General features: G+C 45.3%; 2 protein-coding genes across 2 annotated transcripts in view; one reads left to right on the top strand and one right to left on the bottom strand.

Annotated features, from left to right (window-relative positions):
- Window positions 1-1590: 1590 nt before the first annotated feature.
- T265_08269 (hypothetical protein) overlaps window positions 1591-25164 on the bottom strand; it is a gene marked incomplete at both ends in the record, with an annotated part of 38041 nt that continues 14467 nt past the window's right edge. The window contains 3 exons of the mRNA XM_009174017.1: window positions 1591-1682; window positions 1857-2709; window positions 6245-6290. Coding sequence (XP_009172281.1) covers window positions 1591-1682; window positions 1857-2709; window positions 6245-6290 — 991 coding nt within the window. The remainder of the gene's footprint in view (window positions 1683-1856; window positions 2710-6244; window positions 6291-25164) is intronic.
- The window catches only part of T265_08267 (hypothetical protein), a gene marked incomplete at both ends in the record, with an annotated part of 47841 nt that continues 45395 nt past the window's right edge, over window positions 22719-25164 (top strand). Inside the window, 2 exons of the mRNA XM_009174015.1 lie at window positions 22719-22878; window positions 24621-24749. Of these exons, the coding sequence (XP_009172279.1) occupies window positions 22744-22878; window positions 24621-24749 (264 nt within the window). The remainder of the gene's footprint in view (window positions 22879-24620; window positions 24750-25164) is intronic.

The following is a 25164-nucleotide window of genomic DNA, read 5'->3' as shown; positions in this document are numbered from 1 at the left end:
GCACTGGCATTGGAACTCCAGGATTTCAAGTCGTCCGCAAAAAGTAGACATGGACTCCCAAGGACGTCTGGGAGGTCGTTGGTCGTGGTTAATTAACAGATTTAGAGCTTTCACGGATTAATACACAGGATCGAGGTTTTTCCCCAAGATTCCCGGATCGGGTTTGTTATTGTCGTTCAGGGGATGTCGTTCACCTGAAACGAACAAGTACAAAAAGGGTGTAGCACCGTTCTTAAATTCTCGACGCGAGAACTCGCAAAAATAAGTGTCTAATAGTGATTTGAAGTGGGTCCTAGAAGGAGCGTGGACTACGTTCGAGGAAGGTTATTTCACGCAGCTACTACCCGAAATGAGGAAAAGTTTGCCTGGTGAATGTGCGAGCTGTGAGTTTGAAAATCTCACCATGTCCCCGCCGTGAGTTTTCTGGGTCATCGATGAAACTACTGTTGGCCAAGCCTTGTTCAAACAGACCATAAGTGAGAATTGGGTCCCCTCGGCGGCGACGGCACTCCAGGGGAGAGAAGTCAAGCACTACGAGACGCGTTTCTCAGTCCACGGATTTGAGGCCGGCAACCATTTTCGTAGTACCCCTTGGACACACGCAATGTGGGCCACGTCTTCCGTGCGTTTGGAGTTGACAGAGCTAGATAACCAAGACCTTTTAGGTCCCTATCCTCATGACGTTTTCTGGTCCTTTCTCACCATGTATACCAAAGGCATTCGCTGAGTCTCCTCAAAGTGACATATGGGCGCACTGTTCGTCATTCGGAGGAAGGTGATAGTTCAACGTCCACCGCTTTGCTGCGTCTGGATACATTTGGGGGCACTGCCATTGGAACTCCATGGTTTCACGTCGTCCGCAAAGTGTAGACATGGACTTGCGACAACATCTGGAAGGTCGTTTCAAGGTCTGGCTTTCACCAGAGCCCCCGGATCTGACTTGTTTTTCTCATTCTGCAGCTGCCTTTCACCCTGTATGCGCAGGTGAAAAAAGTTGAAGCACCTCTCTTCATTTCAAGAGCTTTTGGTAAGAGGATTGCCAGAAGACAGAGTCACACAAATAAGCGCCCAAAAATTATATGAACTGTGTCCTAGATTCAAAGTGGACCACTGAAGGAGAAAGGCTCTTGCACATATCTGCCGGCAGAAATGTTAAAGTTTTGCACATTCCAATATTTAAAATCTCACCACAAACCTGCCGTGTATTGGTATTTCCACCGGTACAGCCGATTGGCGAAGGGTCAGATACACTCAGACGTGGAAATTATGCGCAGAAGAGAATTAGGTCATCTCACGGGGTGTTTCGTAACCGGCGGATCCAAGGGCAACATTCATTTTTGCAGAAAAAACTGCCTATGCGAGCATAGTTAGTTAACACGCGGTGTGTGCTAATTCGTCGCTCTGCTGGCTAAAAAAATACATGCATGTTAAAGTTGGGCCAACCTCACCCAAAACGCGCGTTTCAGACAGTTTCCCCTCGTTTTGCTCCGGAAATGCCCCCTGAGCGCACTCACTCCTCCGCGCCGCTAGCCCTGCCTGCTGCTCGCTCACTCTGTCTGTTTGCCCTCAACCATACGTTCGTGTGTCAATTCACGGATTCACGGATTGATACACAGGATCGAGGCTTTTGCCCAAGTTTCCCGGGTCGGTTTTGTTCTTGTCGGTCAGTGGCTGTCGTTCACCTGAAAGGCACAAGTGAAAAAAGGGTGTAGCACTGCTCTTTATGTTCTCAGCGCGGGGCAGTATGCACGCCAGCGCGAGGATTCGCATAAATAAATGTCTAATAGTGCTTTAAATTGGGTTCGAGAAGGAGCATGTCTAATGAATGTGTGCCCTGAGCTTGAAAATTTTCTTACTATGTCCCCGCCGGGTGTTTTTTGGGTCAACGGTAAAAAACCTGTTTGCCAAGCTTTGTTCAAACAGGGCGTAAGTGAGAATTAGGTCTCCTCGGAGGCGACGGTACTCTAGGGGAAAGAGATCAAGCATCGCGAGACGCGTTTCGTAGTCCACGGACTTGAGGCCGGCAACCATTCTCGTGGCGGCCCGCTGGACACGCTCAATGAGGGTAACGTCTTTCGTACGTCCTGAGTAGACAACTTGGTTGGCGTACTCCAGGAGCGGTCTGACGTAGGCCCCATAGAGTGTTTGGAAGTCCACACGAGTAATGCGGGAGAATTTGCGTCGCATCATTCGTAAAATGGTGAATGCATTTTGGGCCGATTTCTCATGGTGCAGTGAGAAGTTTGAGGAGACCCAGATGCCCAAATCCACTTTGGCATCTATCCGCATGAGGTTTTCTGGTCCCTTTTCACCATGCATAACAAAGGCATTCGCTGAATCCCCTCCAAACGACACATGGACGCACTTTTCATCATTCAGAGGAAGGTGCCAGTCCAACGACCACTGCTTGGCAGCGTCTACATCCATTTGGAGAGCACTGGCATTGGAACTCCAGGATTTCAAGTCGTCCGCAAAAGTAAACATGGACTCGCAAGAACGTCTGGGAGGTCGTTGACGTAGATCAGAAACAGGAGTGGTCCCAAGACGGAGCCTTGAGGAACTCCAATGGAGACCGGCGCTGGAGAAGAGTAGGTCGAGCCTATTCTCACTCGGAATGATCTGCCTGATAGGAACGCCTTGATCCAGCGAAGGATTTTCCCTTGAATCCCGTAAGACTCGAGTTTGTGGAGCAGCGGGACGTGTGGGACCCTATCAAATGCTTTTGAGAAGTCGAAAAATATGGCATCCGATATGAGTCCTCCGTCCTTGGCTTGGGTTAAGCTGTCCATAAACACGAGCATGTTTGTCACGCAAGAACGGTTTGGGAGAAATCCGTGTTGAGTTGGAGATATCAGATTGCTGGAAGTAAGGTGATCTAGGTTGGCTCGCTTCAGAATGCGTTCCATCACCTTGCACGGCACGCTAGTGAGGCTTATAGGCCTATAGCTGCCAGTTTTGTATATTGGCGTGACAATCGCTTCCTTCCTTGAAACTTACTCGTCCTAACTTTCAAAAAACCCTGATGCCTTATTGAACCTCTTTCATGAGTACCATCTGACATATAGCTTCACATTTCGATTCGGTTAGTTTTTATCCCTCGCCTATTGTAAAGCTTCTGTGCACCTAGTGTTAAATCCAATATTTAGTTTCATCGGATTAATCCAGTAGAAGCACAAACTGTAAGGGAAGGCGATTTCGACAAACTTGCATGCTCTTAAAATACTGGCACTGAAGACCTAAAAATCGTCATACGTAACTGGATGTGGTGCGATTGGCTTAGTTCCGTGGATGCTTAGCAATTAGGAGTCGCAAGGAGATATGTTGGCACTCTATTAGTATGAACTTAGCACAACTGAGGCACGACCGGTTGCAACCAGAGGGCTTCAACGTTCCAACGTAACTACTGTTGCGTCTGACGTCAATTATAGTGTGTCTCCGCTCATCTAAGGCTCCCGAAGCCATTGCAACATTCTTGTTGGACAAGAGTATGGCTTTTGTTGATTGCAAGTACTTTTTAATGTATCAGAAACTCAGTCAACTGTTGAATAAGTAGAAGCTATAAACAGGATGTCAATTTCGCTGCCTCGTTTGGTTTTTATGGGACCAGACAGTCCGGGTGTGTACAAGAGCGAAAACCACTGCTGGCAAAACAAGATCCAGTCAACGAAGATACCCAAATTAAGCAGCTACATGATCCCGCAAGTGCCGGAGTTCATATGTATAATGTTTATTCCCAATCGGTGTGTGGCAAGCCGTTGGACATATTCAGAATATCACAGTGAGAATAAAAGCATGACCGGCCGGGTTTTTGAGCACACAAAATTGCACGGGGAATGAACTGTGTCATAAAAACTGAACATTATCCAAGGTGGACGTTAGAAAGTGAAGTTCACGGGCAAAAAACAAAGAGGGCAAAACAAGAGTAACGTCGTCTGGCACACAACAGACTGCGAAAAATGAGGAACCAGAACAACTATTATAACAGTGTATTGATAAAATGTTGCCCCTAATCGAAATAATATAGCAGGCGTTTTATATTAGTTTTCCGGAACTTCTGAGAACTCCTCATATAAAATATGAGTGCACAAAACAATACCGTGCTTACACCTGTGCTTCCTTTTACGCGTGAGAAAGTTTGAAAAAGCGATAAATTTAAGGCCTCTTAGAGGAAGCGGAGCGGCCTTTGTGTGACAGTTGAATAATACCATAAACCAGTGACTAAGTTGAGCTCCCGTTAAAGCCAGGTTCGTATGTGAATGGCATTGCCTATTGGAATCTATCCCATTCGTGTTGAAGGAGAGCATGCATACTTGATGATCTCCAAGAAGGCCGAAACTGGTCGCAGTCTACTAAATAGGTTTCAGGAAACCCAGTTAAGTCCTGTCAGAGGAGTATCGTTTTTACCACAAAATGTGTGCTCCAAAATTAAGGCCGCAATTATAAGGCGTTAAACATTCCGATGTTCAGACTTTGAGAAAGATCTTAGTGGCCCGATTGGCTGACCACCACGAGTTAAAGGAAATTTACTGAAATATTTTTGATGCGCAACTTAGTTCTTTTATGCCCACTCAAAATTGTCCTCTAGCTAGATAATCATCTCCTCGATAGAGCCAATTTGTGGAGGTTTTCTAACTTGTCGAAAGAGTTTCTACATGGAAGCACCGACTGTTCACGTACACACTAACGCTTCATTGTTCTGCGCCAGAGCATTAAATGGATCGCTCTTGAAAAAATTCTGGGGTATCAGCATAGAATTGCTATCGTTCGCTTAACTTCTGGTGGATATGACCTGCACGAGGACTTCTCGTGCAGCTTAGTTACATTTGGGGTCCATCCCGCACATCGTTTATTCTCGTGATGCATTTGAAAGCGTTGTGGTATCCCTATTCGGATCCAGGGAGCCAACTTAATCGACAACCTGCGCCACAGTCGAAACGAGTAATCCCCTTGCTTTGAGTCACCTTCGGAGTTTGTCACATTTTTTGAGGTAACTGACCGCAAACTGCTCGCTCCGTTTCGGTAGCTGAGCAACTATATTTGGTTGAAAATTCTTTTCCAACGGTGTCGTCTATTTCTGATTTTTCTGCATGTTTAACCATACATTGGCTTTTTACTCGTCTTAGGCCGTCACAGAAGGATATTTGCTACTTACGGGAAGTGTTCACCAACGGAGCCACTGAAAGCAGCCTGATGAATGCCAACTTCTTGTCTCCATTCCTCATTGTTCCACCCCTGATGGTAGAGTTCACCGTTTTAAAGGCGGTATAAAATATCGCCTAAACATTCCGTCCAGGTTCCTCAAGTGTTTCTATCATATTTAATATGGTTTCGGCTCTGGCTCACTGTTCGTGTGCCTCTGGCCTAAGCTTCTCTTGCTCCAACACCCTACCATTTGCAGTGGCTGCTTACTCGTGAGCGCTTCGAGTTCAATTCCAGGTTTATTGTGTTATCCAGTTAGGTCTGAGATCAATGATCGCGTCTGCAGCTTTACCCTAATTTAAACTCCAGGTGATTCAAACAAGTAGTTGCACTGCTCGCACATTAGGGACAAAAGGCACAGTTTTCAAGCAACACCTGCGAATAGCTTAGCACTTTTGGGCATTATTTTTCCTCCGAGCTCGAATCTGCGGGCTAGCTGTTGAAAACTTTCAACGTCCTTTATAATAAAAGATGGCTTCACGGTTTATCCCTCGATAGCATAGCTGCTTCTTCTAATCAAAATTTGAAAAACAACAAAAAAGGGCAGATTTAATTAGGGCATAATATACTGGACGGAATTTTCGACTAAAATACGCCTAAGGAGGGGACTAGGCCCCGCTGAAATCGCCTCCCCGTCATAGATAAGGGAACTGCGAAACGTTTAGCCAAATAAACATGCACTCTAACTCCCTTCAAGTTTACTGCACTCACATTTAAGTAAGTCTCTCAAAACGCATTTAAGATGGACCGTGGTATTGCATGTTTTCGCAGTTTATAAATGCCTTGTTATGTTGTGAGGCTGTTGCAGCCCTGAATGCTGCTCACCTACCCCACGTTCTCGTGCATAAGTCGAGACCACGTATCAAGTAGGACACCGTCACGAAAGCCATTTTGTGCAAGCGTCCGAGCGGCTCAGGTGACCAGAATCGGTTTTGGATCACGTGGTAGACCAGAAGCAGGTGTTTGGACATTTATACACGCGATGCGGAATGATTTGAAAACCTTTAATTTTTTAAAACAAAACAGCCAATAGGATGCGCCATACCCGCTGATTCACCAATCTGCTGCTGACCCGCTCTAGTGCCCCATGCCTGAAAAAAAGACTAACACAAGGGAACACAACAGCTATATTCCGAAAAAGCGGGTGCGACAGCGTGAGTGCGTGAGTGCAAGAGCAAAATTTACAACAGCCCCACGCTGTTTAAAGGAGAATTCCAGACTGTCTGATAGAGGTTAGTTAACAATTGTCAACAATAATAATAACAATTGTCAATAATAATAATAATGTTTATTTCCAACGTGTGGTTGGCATACCTTCTGGCATGATCATACGTTTATAGTCAGAGTGGAGCATTACTGGGGTATTTGCTGATGGAGGGGATTGCGCGAAAAGTGGACAATATCATTAACAGTGGGAAGTATTTGATGAAATAATGACAACAAATTTCTTTCCAAACTTGTAGAGAACAATGGGCATAAGGTCTGACTTATCCAAAGACTAAGACGGCTGGCATGAACTAAAACTGGAAAACCATCGCTGGTATGGGTGACTTCGGGCGGTCGGGTAAATGGCTGAAATGGCCGTAAGTGTGGAGGTGGAGATTGAATAATTCGAATTGGAGGAACATGCCAAGTTTTGTCTCAAAAATATGGTGCAGTCTGAAAACAAGCAGACCCACTGGTTGCACTGTTGTAGGGAAGTTAGATGCAAGGATTAGATTGGATGGGGACATGTGGACACAGAAAGACAGGGATGGTTAAATTCGAACGAGGCGTCCGATAGACTAGAATGATATGACATGGATGCAGTTGGTGTCATGTTGGGAGTTTGCCCTATTTGCCCCGATCGTGCCCCTGTTAAATGCCTGAACGCTGGTCACATTCGGTTGGGCTTTTGTGGCGTGCATAAAAACTCATTGGCTTTTGCTGAACTGACTGAATGATTGACGGGCATGGGTAATTGCAGGCCTTTTTTGTTGGGATTTTGGTGAAGCAGTAGGTTCCGGGCGTTCTGAGGTTACTTTCAGGTATCTGACTTTGTTAGTAGGATGAATGAACATTAGGGCCACTCATTGGTGTACATTTTCCACTGGCTGGGTAAATTGAGCGGCTAAACTGTGTCAGATCTAACAAACATTCATCTCAAAACCATTTCGCTCCGTCAGTGTAACGTATAACTTTCAAGGGTTTCAGTGTTAGTGGAGAAAAGTGAAGCAGCCACTGATTGACCTTGCGAAACGGTGTGAAGAGGTTAGAGCATCCTTAAAAATGACTTAACGCAGATCCGCACCTCAAATATCTATCAACGGGGCTAGTTTGTTTTGTTCTGCAATGATCTGTTTTGCACTGTGCACTTGGTGATGCCTAGCTCTCTGCAGCACTTTTTGTTTGGGTATATACAGGCATTCGTGAAAAATTAGTTGCCTGTCCCCGACACGCAAACAGACATTGGGGACGTTCTCCCTCCCGGTGAACAAAAATTCGTTTGTTATTGGTGTTCAACTATCGCGTCTAGCTTCCCTCTCAACTGTTACACACAGACTGCAAAAGTCGCTGTATGACTAGCTCCTCAAACACCTGAGCCATAACAGTTCACTTCTACTAGTCGTATGCTTGTATAATTGCTGTATTATCATCTGTAACGATATTGGTGATTGCTACTGCGCACCTGCAGTCTGCCACTTTCGTAAATTTAGCTCCAGTATCAGTGCACTGTCTATCAGTGTTTGAAGTTTAGACGTTCTTACCCATCTCCTTTGTGAAGCAGAACCTTTTGAGGTCAAATAAAATTGAAAAAGCTCGTATCAATCTGTCGTGGATTCTTTAGCCCTTGCCTTCAGAAAGTGGCCATTTGAATGGTTGATGGAACTTTTAGAACCAATTTCGCTCTGACTATGACGCCAGATAAATTTCTGGACCCGCAATTGCTCATTCTATGTACCCTATTTCGGTGTATTCCCAGTCCAAGGTCGCGTCCCCAGAAAAATTTCATTTTAAATGATTGGCAGAAATTTTTGCGTTAAGCAGAGGGCTTGGTTAAGTAGACCTCCCAGACATCAACGCAAAAGACTCCTCTGAAAAGGCGACGTACCTCAAGCGACAACCTATTACTCACAATGATCTTTTCGCCAAGTCCAAATCAAGGCGAAAATTGCAAAGGTTTTGTAATGTTCTAAAAAGTGTGGTCAGTAAATCCAGTTGAGTGGCTGACGTTTGCGAAAGAGCCACGGTCTAATAGCACCCTAATACTGGCCGATACAAAGACGTTTATTCCGCTCAATATTGTTCGAACGCGGAAAATCAACTGAAACAAGTATCCAACTGAAAGACACCTAAACTGATAATACAGTTAACCCTCATCGGTGAGGACTGAGGAACGGAGGGTACATTGATCGTATTGAACAACCTTCGTAGAGGGCTTGGGCAGCAAAACATCTACACGCGATAGTCTGGGAGCTGTAATTTGGACGGCCTTTCTGAATTTGCCTGGCACTGATCAGAGGTGAACTAAGCGAAGTAGTGATGTGGGTCCTCGTTAGACACTTGTTTGGAGAGAAATTTCTGAAAGAAATCCGTATATGTTCTCACGCCTCCAAAAGTGCCCAACAACATTGATTACGCTTCATAATGGCTAACTTAGAAAATGCGCTGCTGTAGAATTAGCATCCTGCAAAATGAAGTGTTTGATATCCAGTGCATATGGGTAACCAGTTGTGCAGCACATCACAGAGCGCTAACTACCTGGTTGTTTGCAGGAAACCGGGCGGTAGGGTGTCCAAGTATACAGAACCAGCAATAAACAATATTTGATTCAATCTTCCTAAAGTTAATGACACACCAGCTTCGTTTCATGCCAATTTGTATGAGAGAGAGATGCGGTCTCGCTTGTTCCAAAATAGTCAGAGTGGAGCATTACTGGGGTATTTGCTGATGGAGGGGATTGCGCGAAAAGTGGACAATATCATTAACAGTGGGAAGTATTTGATGAAATAATGACAACAAATTTCTTTCCAAACTTGTAGAGAACAATGGGCATAAGGTCTGACTTATCCAAAGACTAAGACGGCTGGCATGAACTAAAACTGGAAAACCATCGCTGGTATGGGTGACTTCGGGCGGTCGGGTAAATGGCTGAAATGGCCGTAAGTGTGGAGGTGGAGATTGAATAATTCGAATTGGAGGAACATGCCAAGTTTTGTCTCAAAAATATGGTGCAGTCTGAAAACAAGCAGACCCACTGGTTGCACTGTTGTAGGGAAGTTAGATGCAAGGATTAGATTGGATGGGGACATGTGGACACAGAAAGACAGGGATGGTTAAATTCGAACGAGGCGTCCGATAGACTAGAATGATATGACATGGATGCAGTTGGTGTCATGTTGGGAGTTTGCCCTATTTGCCCCGATCGTGCCCCTGTTAAATGCCTGAACGCTGGTCACATTCGGTTGGGCTTTTGTGGCGTGCATAAAAACTCATTGGCTTTTGCTGAACTGACTGAATGATTGACGGGCATGGGTAATTGCAGGCCTTTTTTGTTGGGATTTTGGTGAAGCAGTAGGTTCCGGGCGTTCTGAGGTTACTTTCAGGTATCTGACTTTGTTAGTAGGATGAATGAACATTAGGGCCACTCATTGGTGTACATTTTCCACTGGCTGGGTAAATTGAGCGGCTAAACTGTGTCAGATCTAACAAACATTCATCTCAAAACCATTTCGCTCCGTCAGTGTAACGTATAACTTTCAAGGGTTTCAGTGTTAGTGGAGAAAAGTGAAGCAGCCACTGATTGACCTTGCGAAACGGTGTGAAGAGGTTAGAGCATCCTTAAAAATGACTTAACGCAGATCCGCACCTCAAATATCTATCAACGGGGCTAGTTTGTTTTGTTCTGCAATGATCTGTTTTGCACTGTGCACTTGGTGATGCCTAGCTCTCTGCAGCACTTTTTGTTTGGGTATATACAGGCATTCGTGAAAAATTAGTTGCCTGTCCCCGACACTCAAACAGACATTGGGGACGTTCTCCCTCCCGGTGAACAAAAATTCGTTTGTTATTGGTGTTCAACTATCGCGTCTAGCTTCCCTCTCAACTGTTACACACAGACTGCAAAAGTCGCTGTATGACTAGCTCCTCAAACACCTGAGCCATAACAGTTCACTTCTACTAGTCGTATGCTTGTATAATTGCTGTATTATCATCTGTAACGATATTGGTGATTGCTACTGCGCACCTGCAGTCTGCCACTTTCGTAAATTTAGCTCCAGTATCAGTGCACTGTCTATCAGTGTTTGAAGTTTAGACGTTCTTACCCATCTCCTTTGTGAAGCAGAACCTTTTGAGGTCAAATAAAATTGAAAAAGCTCGTATCAATCTGTCGTGGATTCTTTAGCCCTTGCCTTCAGAAAGTGGCCATTTGAATGGTTGATGGAACTTTTAGAACCAATTTCGCTCTGACTATGACGCCAGATAAATTTCTGGACCCGCAATTGCTCATTCTATGTACCCTATTTCGGTGTATTCCCAGTCCAAGGTCGCGTCCCCAGAAAAATTTCATTTTAAATGATTGGCAGAAATTTTTGCGTTAAGCAGAGGGCTTGGTTAAGTAGACCTCCCAGACATCAACGCAAAAGACTCCTCTGAAAAGGCGACGTACCTCAAGCGACAACCTATTACTCACAATGATCTTTTCGCCAAGTCCAAATCAAGGCGAAAATTGCAAAGGTTTTGTAATGTTCTAAAAAGTGTGGTCAGTAAATCCAGTTGAGTGGCTGACGTTTGCGAAAGAGCCACGGTCTAATAGCACCCTAATACTGGCCGATACAAAGACGTTTATTCCGCTCAATATTGTTCGAAGGCATCGGCAAAAACCTAACGCGGAAAATCAACTGAAACAAGTATCCAACTGAAAGACACCTAAACTGATAATACAGTTAACCCTCATCGGTGAGGACTGAGGAACGGAGGGTACATTGATCGTATTGAACAACCTTCGTAGAGGGCTTGGGCAGCAAAACATCTACACGCGATAGTCTGGGAGCTGTAATTTGGACGGCCTTTCTGAATTTGCCTGGCACTGATCAGAGGTGAACTAAGCGAAGTAGTGATGTGGGTCCTCGTTAGACACTTGTGTGGAGAGAAGTTTCTGAAAGAAATCCGTATATGTTCTCACGCCTCCAAAAGTGCCCAACAACATTGATTACGCTTCATAATGGCTAACTTAGAAAATGCGCTGCTGTAGAATTAGCATCCTGCAAAATGAAGTGTTTGATATCCAGTGCATATGGGTAACCAGTTGTGCAGCACATCACAGAGCGCTAACTACCTGGTTGTTTGCAGGAAACCGGGCGGTAGGGTGTCCAAGTATACAGAACCAGCAATAAACAATATTTGATTCAATCTTCCTAAAGTTAATGACACACCAGCTTCGTTTCATGCCAATTTGTATGAGAGAGAGATGCGGTCTCGCTTGTTCCAAAAGTGGCGCTGCAGAGAAGCAGCCTGTGTTTAGAACAACTGTAACGGAATCTTTGCTTCTCTATGAATTCGTAGACTTTAGCTCAAAAGGAAGTCATAGTAACAGCGAGACAGTTTCACGCTTGTCTAACCACCACCTGAGAGTGTGCCCCCCGCCCATTGGGAATAAACGTCATCGTTATATTCGCCTGTTTCGCTCCTTTACCACACAAGTACTCGCGTTCCACCTTGCCACAGTGGACGCCTTACCCGAAGCTGGCAATACGGAATGGGTTGGAAACCTCTCGGCCAATGGTTCCACGGATTCACGGATTCAATGAATCCGTTACTGATAGCGGGAAAACCTGAAACACCAGGTGTGAAGAAGTAGACTGGGACAAAAAGCTTGTATCATGCCTTTGAAAAAACGTTCAGGATAGAACTGTATCGGAATTGCTTAAAAGTGCGGCTAATATGAACAATACGTTCCTGAAAGGGTTCCTGTCGAAAGGAGCTGAATATGACAGAAAAAGGATCGAGTTTACTGAAACAGGAATTTATCCTATGATGAAAGGTAAAGAATCTGACAAAGAAGCCATTCAACACCACAAAGGATGTATTAAATGGGCTGCGCTGGAGGCACTGTTATATGAGGGGGTCTAGTGGTCTGGCTACCCAGTAAGTTAGTTTACCAGTAGTGTGTGGCAAAGAAATAAAAATAGTAACGCTAGGTTGGGTATACAAAAATAAAGAGGTCAGATGGAACAGACTCACTGACAATTGTTCTCTTTAAAATAGTTCGTCGTTGGCCCAGTTCAGCGAATAAATAATAATCCAATTATGTTGGTCCAGAGGTCTTCTTCTGAACAGTTCTCATACATAATAGATTCCGAAGCTGTCCGAAATGTTTTGGTACCAGAGTTAGTACATGAGACTCGCGAATGACCACTACAAGCGCGAGCGAAATCAGAAGAGAGAGTCGAAGAAAGTGACCACGCTTGTATTGTGTGAAATTGTACAAGTGCGCGCTGTTGTAGTTTTTGCATTCAAACAAAAAACGATTATGCAATTGATTAAATACGTAGTGTTAAAATGGAAGTAAAATAAAGGTACAAAACGCCACAGGGGAGAGGCATTCTGTTTAGGGCATGCCCCTAAGGGATGGAATGAACTTGCTTGCTCCTAGCTGAAAACTTACACAATGGGTTAATAGTATATAAGCCATGGGCCTTTTAGTTTTTCCTAATACTTTAAGATAGGTTTAAATTGGATGAAATGGTATGATAATGTATGGGTGTCTGCGAATGGTAAGGAGTGGCGGATGAAATCGATTGACCGCATGATCATGGCAGAAGAGTGGAAGCCTACACGCAGCGTAGAATGATCAGAGGATGTCCAGGTTGTAGAATCGTTCTGAGTTCATTCCCGGAGGGTTAAATTTGGTCGTGGCTTTGTTTGTCGGCGTCGACTGTCGATCAATGGAAACCATAATCAATTTGGCTGTTGTCGATTACGCGGTATGAGTCCGTAGACCGAAGAAAAAACAAACTGATGTGCATGCAAGGACAAAATTCTGGATATCCGAACCCTCCTGATGAACAACCGGCAAGTAACATGAAGCCATATCGTAGACGACCAGCCTTTTAGTCCATATTTCTAACCAATCAGGGCTGAGCCTGGTAACAACACCCCCGTGTTCCGCTTTTTGGCCAATAACTTACGAGGTAGACATATTGGCCGTTGCAGCAGTAACTGAAGAACCTGATCGTTCAATAATTGGTACGCGGTGAAGAGACTGATGTTAAACTTTTCCGGACCCATTTCAGTTCTTCGATTCTGTCCTTCCGGTAACTAGAAGGAGGCTGGGCACGATGAATATGGACCCGCTTAGAACTCAAAGTGTATCAGCCAACTCGAATGTTCGCGTTTTTGCGTTTTCGCGTTTTTTTTGTGAAAAAAAAAACGCGGCCCGAGCCCCAGGGATTTGTGCATTAATCTTATCTGCTGCACTACAGTAGGAGCGCCTTAAACTTCAAACAAGTGGAACACAGTACAACTTTGTGTGCTTCTTGATTGTACATGGCTGGTTCTGTTGGGTGCGGTTCAGTTCAAGTCTGGCCAGTTCACTTTTTTCACCCCAAACCATGCACCGAAGTGTATTCAGTTTGGCTGCTGCAGCCCCGTTCACCGAGCATAAGAAAAATCTGGATAGGAGGGACGCGTTGGAGTCGACTGCCCATAGCCACTGACGACAAATAGAAATAGTTGTCCAGTATGACAGAAAATGACAGCTATGCAGTGGAAGGGAAAGCTTTGGTGCAAGACTGCCATTGGCTGCATGACACGCATATCTGTCAGGTTTTTTTTCGTTTCATGGTCCTCATCCGGAGAGATAACAGTTACCAACGCGACTCAGTGGTGACTAGTTGACTGTCCAGCTGCGTGACCTCACACCTTGTGAATTCAAAACACATACCAAAGGACAAGATGACTTTGGTCGCTTCATCCAGAACCGCTCGCGTCTAGACGTTTCCAGAACCAAGAATATCGATTGCGCATTTGAGGCTGCAAAAATATTTGCTTGCCAGCAATATAAATACCATTGTTCTAAAGACCTTCAGACACTCGTCTCATTATATGTCTCCCATGAAATCAATCATAAATGGCGAAAATGGGCTTCTTTGTTGCGCACCACTTGTACGAAATATTTTGGACAGTTCACCATATCGTGCACGCCTGCATTTATGCGGGTAGAGTGATTAAATCCGCAAACCTTCCGGGTATTCCTTATTCAGCATGCATTTTAAGGGGCGAGATGGACCAAGCAGTTAAGGCGCGAATTTAGTGACCGGAAGGTCCCTTACCCAGGCTCGGGCAACCTGACAGCATCCCAGCCCTCGTGCTTCCTTCGTGTGGCATGGCAGCTAGGCACCGCTTCCTTCGTTGGCATGGCAGCTAGGCACCGAAAGCGTGCTACAGCTGAACGATTTTTTAAAAGGCATATTAAGGCGAGCAAACCGATCAACGGAGTTGAGTGTGTCTTGGAAACAAAGCAGTGGGTCGATTATGCTTATTGTGTTGTTCTATCACCTAACAGTGTGAGGACGTCAATCTCTCCGAGGCACAAATCCCGCTTTCTGCTCTCGACTCGACGCTTCATGGGTCACCGTAAGGTGATGCAGAACAAGTGACGTCGAAAGTCTAGTGAAAAGCGGAATAAATCTGAAGTCAAAGCAAAGGACATTTTGTTTCGAGACGTTTGTGGTCACCTATGGATGAGTAATTCCCCCGCCCCTGGATAGGGCGGAAAGAGGTAAAACTACCACCCGACCCATCCCTCACTCATATTCAATGCCCCTAGATAAACAGCATATTTCTTATGTGGTTGACTGTTATCACCGGAGACCAACGCCAACGTACTGTGGCTGTTATCGATCTCAATGACCGAAGATTACTGAATTTTACGAGTCACCAGACCCTCTCTCTACGGAGTGGAGGAAGTTGTAAAACTGTCTTGTTACGTCGAAAGTGGGATGTCTGCTTTCTCGAGATGCATAGAGGTATCCTCAGCTAGCATTAAGTTTTAGCTATCTACCCTCCAACATTATCCCTCTTGTTTGCACACGGTCTTTCCCTACCGAGACCTGGGTGATCAAAGCTTTACGTTGCTGAGGTCAGCTTTCGATAGCCAGTACACAAGGGCGTAAATGCGAACCCTGAAAGCCTAGTTTGCAGCGTGCCACACTTGTTCCGCATGTTTTTCTTGGCAATGAATTTGTGGAGCAGCTCGCAGATAGCGTTTTAATGGCACCTTTCTTAGGGACGGCTTATCGCCTGCATGGTGTTAGTGTTGTGCCTTGCTAACTGTCGGTTCTGCTCCGCCCACTATGGTATAGCAAGGGACATAGTAGCTTGCATCATCATCGACAACATGACATCAGTGTTCAACACCGATGCTTCACTGCCGTAATAGTAGCTTGAGACAGACCTTTATGGAGGTCAAGAAGGACTATTACAATCTTATTTATACAGTCATCACAGAATGCCCTCGTTTAGTGTGTAGCGTGCACGTGGCACATCCGTCCAATCAACGTGATGTTCGGTTACTAGAAACGGCTGTCCTCCGGACAGTCGGATAGCCCCCCAGGCCTTGAAGTTAGACTGGGCACCAGAAGGTGCGTATCATAAGCACAATTCCATTCTATATAACTACTTTTTGGTCTAAGTTCAACACAAGTTAGACGATTTACACCCTACCCCCGAATGTTCTCCGTTTATCTGAACACCGAAAAGCAAACCGTTACCGCGCCTTTCGGTATGGGAGAAGACTACCCTCTTATCCGACGTAAGGTTGCTGTGTGTAAACCAGACTGTAGCTCTTTATTCAGAACTTGAGTTGGTACTTTTCCTCTGGAACTGTTGGTCTTCGTCTATCGGGGATGTGTGATATGAGTTGATTGTGAAAAGACCTGCCGTAACTCGGCGATCTTCGAGCCTGCCGGTGGTTTGCTTGCTGACTGTTTACTGTGACCCACTTTGGCATAGCCTTTGGTTTCCCATCTTTTTCAACACTGTAAGGTGTGTTGCGTCGCCAAACGACATAGATGTCACTGTAGTGTGGCTGTTGCTAGCTATGAAGTCTGCTTTTCCGTCCTCTCCATTCTGTCATTCTTCCGGCTGCTATGTGCAACACACAGTTATCCTACTGCTACCATCTCGTGGGTCAGATTTTTTAGTCAGAGGGTACGGGCAGGGTCCTCGAACAAAACTCTGCATCCACTGCATTGTGGGTCAGACTTCTGAGTCGAAGGCTCAAAGTAGGGTGCCTGAACCCAACCCCGTTCTTCGGCCTGGGCGACCGAGGAGTATCACTTGCTCACGTATTCCAGTGTCTACCGATGTCCCTCCCCACCACCCTCAAACCGTCATCATCATCATCATTGTCAGCCTTAATAACCGCGTACTCGTCGTACAGTGGTTGTAGCTACCGCAGTTTCGTTCACCGATGATTGGGGGTGGGTGGGTAGGTAGCTGCGCATAAATCCGGCACTGTCAGTGGGCTGTCAAGTGGGCGGGGGGGGTGAGAGGTTGGAAAAGGAGCTATGCATTGAAAGCAATAGCTTGGATGCACAAGCGCTATTAAGGGCGCGACTGAGCCATGTCTGANTGATGATGATGATGATGATGATGGTGATGATGATGATGATGATGATGATGATGATGGAGCGCACCGCATCATGGTAAACCCGACCCTTGACAGGGAAGCTGATGTCACGCCTACGCCACAGGTGACGTAGGTTCGCAAAGGCTGATCTGGCCTTCGCAATCCGGATAGAAATATAATCTTTCGCCAGACCACCGGGACTGCCCAGGTAGACAAATCTCTCTACTACCTCAGTCGGTTCATCCGCAAACATGAGGCTAGGGTTCGAGCCCACCCAGTCTTGCAGTAGCACTTTACACTTTGCAGGTGTGAAGCGCATACCGAACCGCGAGGCAGAATTATTTAGATTATCTAATAGCCCTCAAACCATACAACTAAACGTCGCCATGTCATTTGACTCTCGGCTATCTGACCGAAAGGCCTTATGCTCCTCGCTGCAAATAACGATAAACAAAATTACACCTTTTTAAATGCACGAAATCCTTTCTATATGGAAGCTTTTAACGTGTCTCTGAAACATGCATACAAGACTCAAGCAGGGTTATGTATCTCAAAACGCCGAAGATGAACTAGGCTCTTTCACATTTCTCCCTCCATGTGTCCGGTGACCCACAAGCAATGACAGTGCGGGAGTTGCACTTAGCCCCAGAGCTCAACGCACTTCGCTGGGTGGGATCCCGGTGAACAGTCGTCTTTGCGCCTCCCCCGAGATCCAGTTCAATTAGGCTCAGCGCCTCGCGACATAAAAAGCGGCACCTGTTTGTAGTGTTGGCTTACGCCCCCATGGACTGCTGTTCTGATGCTGAGGAGGATAGTCTCTATCGACAATTATCCGGGCTCTGTTATGTTCTGATTACACGGGGAGCAAACGATAATATGAGCGGACTGTGAAGATATTCCATCCCCAACTATGTTGCCTGATCCCGATTCCTAATACAACGGAATAATAGGAAGACGAAACCTCGGACTCAGCTTAAATGTTCCGAACAACAGGCGATCTACAGAAAAGTGACACTGAACATCTATATCATCAGTTTGACTTTGATAAATGCTGAAAGTTCTTTAGCACACATAAAGACACAGAGTTTTTGGGTATTATGGTATCTCCGACACCTCCACTTATGAAAGGTTAGCAACGAGCTCGATGTGGGTCAACTTGAATACGTTCCGGTTGGCGGCGGCGTTTGTCTGTCCACCGCCTGGGAAGAGGTGCTGGATCAAGCAATGAGCTGCTGGTCACACTCTCTTCTTTGGAAAGTGCGTCAACTTTCAGCTCAAAACTGTCGGGAAATATGTCCAACGGTACGGTACCCGAACATACTGGAGTTTTCGGAGTGATGTTATAGCGGAGCTGTTTTTGTTGTCTGGTCCATGTGTCTTGACCAAGCGATATGTCGTACATCACACTACTGCATTTGCGTATGATATGACCTGAAATCCATGCATTGTGGCGATAATCACGGACAAGTACGGGTGTTCCCACCTTGAATGGAGCTCCGGTATGGACCTTAACGCAGTTGGCATCAGTAACCCGGGGGAGAGCCACAATTCAAGACTGCCGTGTCTGTGAAGGGGCTGTACGCCGGCTCCCGCGTCCACATAAAGGGGACACCTTTGCTTCATAGACACTGCCATAGTGTCTGACGGTCCACACAGTGGAAGGCAGCTTTCAGATCGAGCAACAACCGTTGTTGGCTGCTGGAAACAGTGTCACTGTTCCAGAACCCATCGGAGCGTGAAGATGTGATCGATGAATCCTCTTGCACAAGTGGATCATTTCTTGGAACTTTTCAGATGCATTGCTTTTTCACGTCTCCTAAATGGAGTTGATGCATTTGTGGACAAAATACCAATCTCCCAAAAGCGGATCGAAATATTTCGACAATTTGAGTCCTACTACCAACAGGGATCGGAAAATTCCAACATTATCAAGGCTGGTAGTTTATTCCTCTTAAACTGCATTGACGCTAGATGTTCAGGACCCAAGTCTAGCTCTACTCGCTACCTTCGGTGAGCATTTCTGACACTACCTAGTGAGCTTGACCTCAGTTAGTTTCATGAATTGTGTGGTACTGAGAATCGTGCAACTTACCTGGATTGTGAGCTCAAAGTTGATCAGTCTTTTTTTTCAGTGAACGCCCTGAGCACTTAAAAGTATCTTGGTTTCAATCAATCACTGAAACCTCAGCAGTATGATTACTAGCCCTGCTGATTCTCCTAGATCTTTATATGGTCATACCATAAGGACTTAGGTCGTCTTATCCAGGCGACACGAAATATCGCTGGGCTAAATTGAAGCTGCAAGCAATAACCGATATATGGACTTAAGTGACGCCGGCAATCCAGAATGAGAATAAGTAGTGGGTCATATGTGGTACCTCATCTTTGCACAGCTGGCGTGCAACCAGAAGGTGGAGTGGGGCTTTTCATGCCACCAGGCTTCCAAGGCCTAGACAGGAGCAGTCGAGAAGCTAGGTCTTAGCTCCAGTCACAAACTTTCCAGTCAGTAGTTCCGCACCTCAGCCCTGTACCGCCGGAAGTGAATGAAGCCACAGAATCCTTCACTTGCAATTTCCTTGGAGGTATTGATAATCTTTTGTGCCTCTGTTTCGTGTACCCTTGAATTGCGCTGGAAACATGGGTAAATTAATTTGCCCCTTACAGTCCCACCAAGCCTCATAATACCACGAAACTTCAAACCTCTTCCAAGAAGTTGTTGTAAGAAAGTATTGCTTATCCTTATCTCGTCATATATATATATATATATATATATATATACTGCTTTTACGTGACGGCAGATCTTATTCTGACAGCTTAAAAAGATGAAACAAACAATGGTAAGTAAATCATCATCATCATCAATGGGTCATATGTGGTACCTCATCTTTGCACAGCTGGCGTGCAACCAGAAGGTGGAGTGGGGCTTTTCATGCCACCAGGCTTCCAAGGCCTAGACAGGAGCAGTCGAGAAGCTAGGTCTTAGCTCCAGTCACAAACTTTCCAGTCAGTAGTTCCGCACCTCAGCCCTGTACCGCCGGAAGTGAATGAAGCCACAGAATCCTTCACTTGCAATTTCCTTGGAGGTATTGATAATCTTTTGTGCCTCTGTTTCGTGTACCCTTGAATTGCGCTGGAAACATGGGTAAATTAATTTGCCCCTTACAGTCCCACCAAGCCTCATAATACCACGAAACTTCAAACCTCTTCCAAGAAGTTGTTGTAAGAAAGTATTGCTTATCCTTATCTCGTCATATATATATATATATATATATATATATACTGCTTTTACGTGACGGCAGATCTTATTCTGACAGCTTAAAAAGATGAAACAAACAATGGTAAGTAAAATGGAACTGATCTTATGACTACGGGAGATGTAATGGAGTATCTTGTTCATTTAATGACATTCCGAAGAAAGACCGGGCATTGAGTCCCGGTGGAGATGTCCTGTCAGAAACGCACTTGTACGACTTCAGGTAATTTGAATTGAAACACCCCTTTTTGAAAAACGGTACATCACCTACGATGCTGCGGAGGTTTGGCAGCATCTATTGCGGTGTATGAATTTCCATTTACCATCGGACATGCAGTTTTTATCTGCTGCAAAACAGACTTTATGCCGGCAAATTAGTGGGTTCTTCGCCACCAAAGCCTCGTGCGGGTTAATGGTCAGATGTTGTTCTGGTTGCGAGTTTCAACGAACGTCTTGGTAGTCCCATTTTTCGGGTATGCATGTGAGTTATGAGCTTTCAATGAGTATGTACTCACCTCGCGACTTATTTCGAACCAGTTTAAACTTTCTATGCAGACTGTATGTGGCAACCTGCAGTTTACCTCTCCACCGATCAATGCAGGACAAAAACTAACCACGTTGCACTTATCTAACCTTGAAACGGGTCGGTCTTACTGAAATGGCTGTGTAGACCCCGAACAGTTCATCTTATGTGTGAAGATATACCTGCGTTCCTGTGATCATTCATAAGCTTACAAATCCCCCGACCCGACAATTACGGAAACCTTCTAATGCAAACTAGATTTTAATGTTGTTAGCTATGGCGTTCAGCTGTAGCACCCTTTCGGTGCCTAGCTGCCATGTCACCACGAGGGCTGGAAAACGGCCAGGTTGCCCAAGCGTAGACTGGATAGCAGCTACATAATATACGACATGAACATAAGTCGCTAAGGTTCAGTCACTAAGTGCTTAACCAGCCATACTGGAAGGTCACGCTCACAACACGTCAGGAGCTTAACCGTCAGCTAACCAGCACCTCGTGACTTGATATGCAGAACCTGTAGAAGTTACGAGAGAAGTCGCTCAGCTGTAGTACCCTTTTGGTGCCTAACTGCCATGCTACCCGAAGGTTGCATGAGGGCTGGGATAATGCCAGGTTGCCCAAGCCTAGCCAGGGAAGTCGAGAGGCGGAGCTCGGGTTCAAACCACGGACCTTCCGGTCAGTAAATTCGCATCCTAACCACTTGGGCCATCTCGCCCAAGGGAGAAAGATGAGGAAATCGCGTATACAACTGGGGCCAGTTGTCAACCCTTCCTTCCAATAACGTTGGCCATGTTCTTTGGCTTCGCATATCAGTAAAACTATCCGTAATATGGCTGTCAGCATCACCAGTGTCAACCGACCTGTTAACAAATGAGCTCACTCCAACCAGCGGCACTCACTCCAGCTGCGTAACCTACTGAATTATATTGAGTCTAAATAACCAATTGAAAATGGTCTTTTGGAGGAAATCCTCTATTCGTTTAAATATGGACTTGAGGATACACTCAGATTGTTCCGATCCTCAAACGGGATCTGAAAACAAGGAACGGTGATCACCAGCAAACCAGTCTTATACCGGTAGCGTTTAAGATTTTCGTCATCATTCTTCACAGGTCATCGGCAACAGAAGAACTGAGGCAAGAAGAGCAAACTGGTTTTCGTCTTGGAAAAGCTTGCGTTGACCAAATCATCCCGCGATGACTATTGGAACATTGTCAACAGTACCAACGCACCACCATCGTTGCCATTCTGGACACCCGCGCTGTATTTGATTCCTTAGACTTAACAGCTTGTGAGATTACCAGATCTGGGATGGTGTGAAAGCGTCCTGATGGCAGTACACAGTAAACGACGCGTCCAACACGCGTTTACGGTCGATTATCTCATCCTTTCCCAATTCCCCAACTTAACATTCAATATATCTCTGGTTCACTCGGACTTCTGTGAATGTTAAACTCGTATGGATTAGTCACACCTTGCAGCGGGAAGTGATGAACAGCAACAGTCTCTTCGTGATTGTTTGGTGATCTAACTGGAAGTTTCATTCGTAAATCGAAAACCCCACGTTCCTTTTCAAGAGGATGTGGATTAGAGAAACACATCGAGAGAGTAGAATAATAAGGCCGGTTGGTTGATCTGCCGTTATGCAGAAACGAACTTTCGTGAAGTGCGTGATTGATAGACATGCAAAGTATTCATATATATATATATATATATATATATATATATATACATAGGAATGTCGGTAAGCTTCGGGTTTACAATGCGAACAGGAATGATCTCAATAAGACGCTTTCTAGAGGTACTAATTGACCGTTTTCTTCAGTGCTTTACGATCTGTTTTGCCTATTAGTAATTGCTTTGTTTTGAAGTAATTCCATCAGTTGGGTAGACATGACGGGAAGATGCAATCAAAGTGGATGAAAGCTGGGATACTGAAAACGAAGTGGAGTTTGCAAGAACAACCGATCACAGTTTATGACTTCGTGCCCCGGATGTGTAATGTCGAAGGGGAAATAAAAAATGCAATAATCACATTAAGCATGAAACCGTTCTTAGTGATGTGGTTTTGGCAAAACCTAGCCTTCGCTGTATCCTCCTGCTGATCACAGTGTTTCCGAATCTCATTTTAGCCCTTCTGCATGATTGTGTATAATGGATGATTGTATCTTTGGAGACAGACCCCGAAAGCTTATGCCTTCAATCACTACTTACACGTCTGATGATTCGCTAGAAGAGGACGAACTTTCCGGTTCCCAGGATTCTGACACTAAATTGTCTACGCAGAAAGTAAGTTTGTTTGAGGTTTTTAGAGAGTTATCTGGCTTAGCAATCTTCGCCGTCAGGGACATCCATCCAATTTTGTATGTCTTTCGTTCCCTCAGTCACCAATTTCTTCCTTAGCACTGTAAGCTGTTTTTCGAGACGCGTATCACTCATTTAGAATTAGGACAGTATGTTCTTTTCCGACACTTCAGACTTTTGGAACGCATGTTTCTGTATTGGAACGAAATGCCAGAGGGGCTTATTACCAAACATGGCATAGGAACGCCTGTTTGGGGCGAGATGGTCCAAGTGGTTAGAGCGCGAATTTGCTGACCAGAAGAGCCGTAGTTCGAACCCGACCTCTGAATCTCGACTCCCCCTGTCTAGGCTTGGGCAACCTGGCAGTATCCCAGCCCTCGTGCAACCTTCGGGTGACACGGCAGCTAGACACCGAAAGGCTACAGCTGAACGATGTAGGAATGCTTGCTCACGACTTTCTAGATAAATCCGTTCAACTTCTGTCAGATGTATCATCATCATCAGGTAGACACTACGGTATAAGCCCCACAGAATGCGCATACATTCCTGTTCGAATCAGATGTGATGTTAGTCTCCGGAAGTAGTGCAACTGATCTGTCGGTTATGGGACAGAGCAGACTAGGAAATGTATACTGTTCGGAAGTAATTCTGTGCTGACAATCGAGTTAATGTGGTGAATGGTGGTACGATTTCCGTCTCCACACCCGCCAGTGTCAGCCGCTGAAAAACCGTGCAATATACTGGTTCCGAAGTTAGGGTCACGTCTCCTGTGAGTGTAGTAATGCTAATAACTAATAGCAGTGGTTCACTAGTGGTTTGTCGAATGGTTGTTGATCTGTTCAGCAAGTTTGGCGAAGGGCTTGCGAACAGATTAACTACCATCCAATCGACCACCATTGCGCTACCTATATTTCGACAGATTGATAAGAATAGTCCTTCAGCTGTGGCGCCCTTGACGTGTACCGCTGGCCTGCATTTTGTAGGTGGTACGAAGGCTGAGATACTGTCTAGCTGCCCAAGAGCAATTTAAATGCCACATTGGATCCACAGACCTGCCATGGCCTGACAACGGAGCTGTCATGAATCTGGTTCTCATACATGTGATAGCAGTGTTCTGACACCCTCATCGTTGCTAGCTTTCAGTTGTTTTTCCACGTTGTGAATTCGCATTCTAGCCCCGAGTTCCAACGGTTAAGAAGAGGGACAGACCATCTTATATGTCTGGCTTGTATTGCATCAGGGCCGAAGTCCACCACGCAAGCAATATGAACAGATCTCAGTCAACGGAAAATCGATCACTCCAATCGATACCGTACAAAGGTTAGAGTGTATCGAGAATAGAAGGTCAATCGTGCGCATGCGTGTATCTGTTGAGCTGGCTCTATAAATGACGTTAGTGTTATTCGTCACCCTCGAATTCCAAGGTGTTTAAAACGCGTTAAGTGCACTCGTATTTAGTAGTTGGTTATTAGTGACGCCATTCGCCGCATTCCTATCGAGCGTCACTTGTGATTAGCGTTGTCATAGTACGATTGACATGCAAGCATTTTCTCAGTAGTGTGGCGTGAGACCCAAGTATGTCAGCAAGTCGTATTGCATCTGATGGCCATTCGTTTATCGAGGGTGATGAGAGTGTTACTCTAGACTTCTAATTGTGGTAGTTTGTAGCTTCCTTGCCTTTGCGAATATTTTGCCGTTTGCTGCTTTCATGTGCCGTTTATCTCCAGGCGTCCCGGAAGCCCACTCAATCGAACGAGGTGCCCCCTTCAGATTCTTCTTCCAGTTCATCTAATTCGGACGACGAAGGAGCTTTTGGCTCGTTAGCAGAGAAATTAGCCGCCCTTCCGGTTACTGAGGTGCGTTTGTCACCAAAATGGATTAATACTACTTTGCCTCTCTCTGTTTACGTCGTCTATCATGTCCTGTTCCGTTAGGACCGGCTTTCGCACCATTATGTAGTCATATAAACCAATAAACTATTCTGGTTTGCTATTTTTGTAATGTACTACTCATAAGGTTGCTGAAAATCCATCAACAGCCTGAGAACATCGCAAACGAGAGATTCAGCTGGGTTCCAGGTGAGTCTCTCGAGAAACCAAATTAGTTTGCAAATGAGTGTATATTCGCTATTCTGGTTTGAATTTACTCCATAAGAGACCAACATATTCACATAAATGCTTCCGCGTGCATAACAGCTCCGGACTAGTTCTTGTGCAAACAGGCCTAGTGAATTTGCTTTCTGTTCCAAACAATGAACCCTTCCATTATCCG

Source organism: Opisthorchis viverrini, assembly GCF_000715545.1.
Source record: "Opisthorchis viverrini unplaced genomic scaffold opera_v5_210, whole genome shotgun sequence".
Taxonomy (NCBI): Eukaryota; Metazoa; Platyhelminthes; class Trematoda; order Opisthorchiida; family Opisthorchiidae; genus Opisthorchis; species Opisthorchis viverrini.
This window is presented reverse-complemented; position numbering and strand designations above follow the sequence as displayed.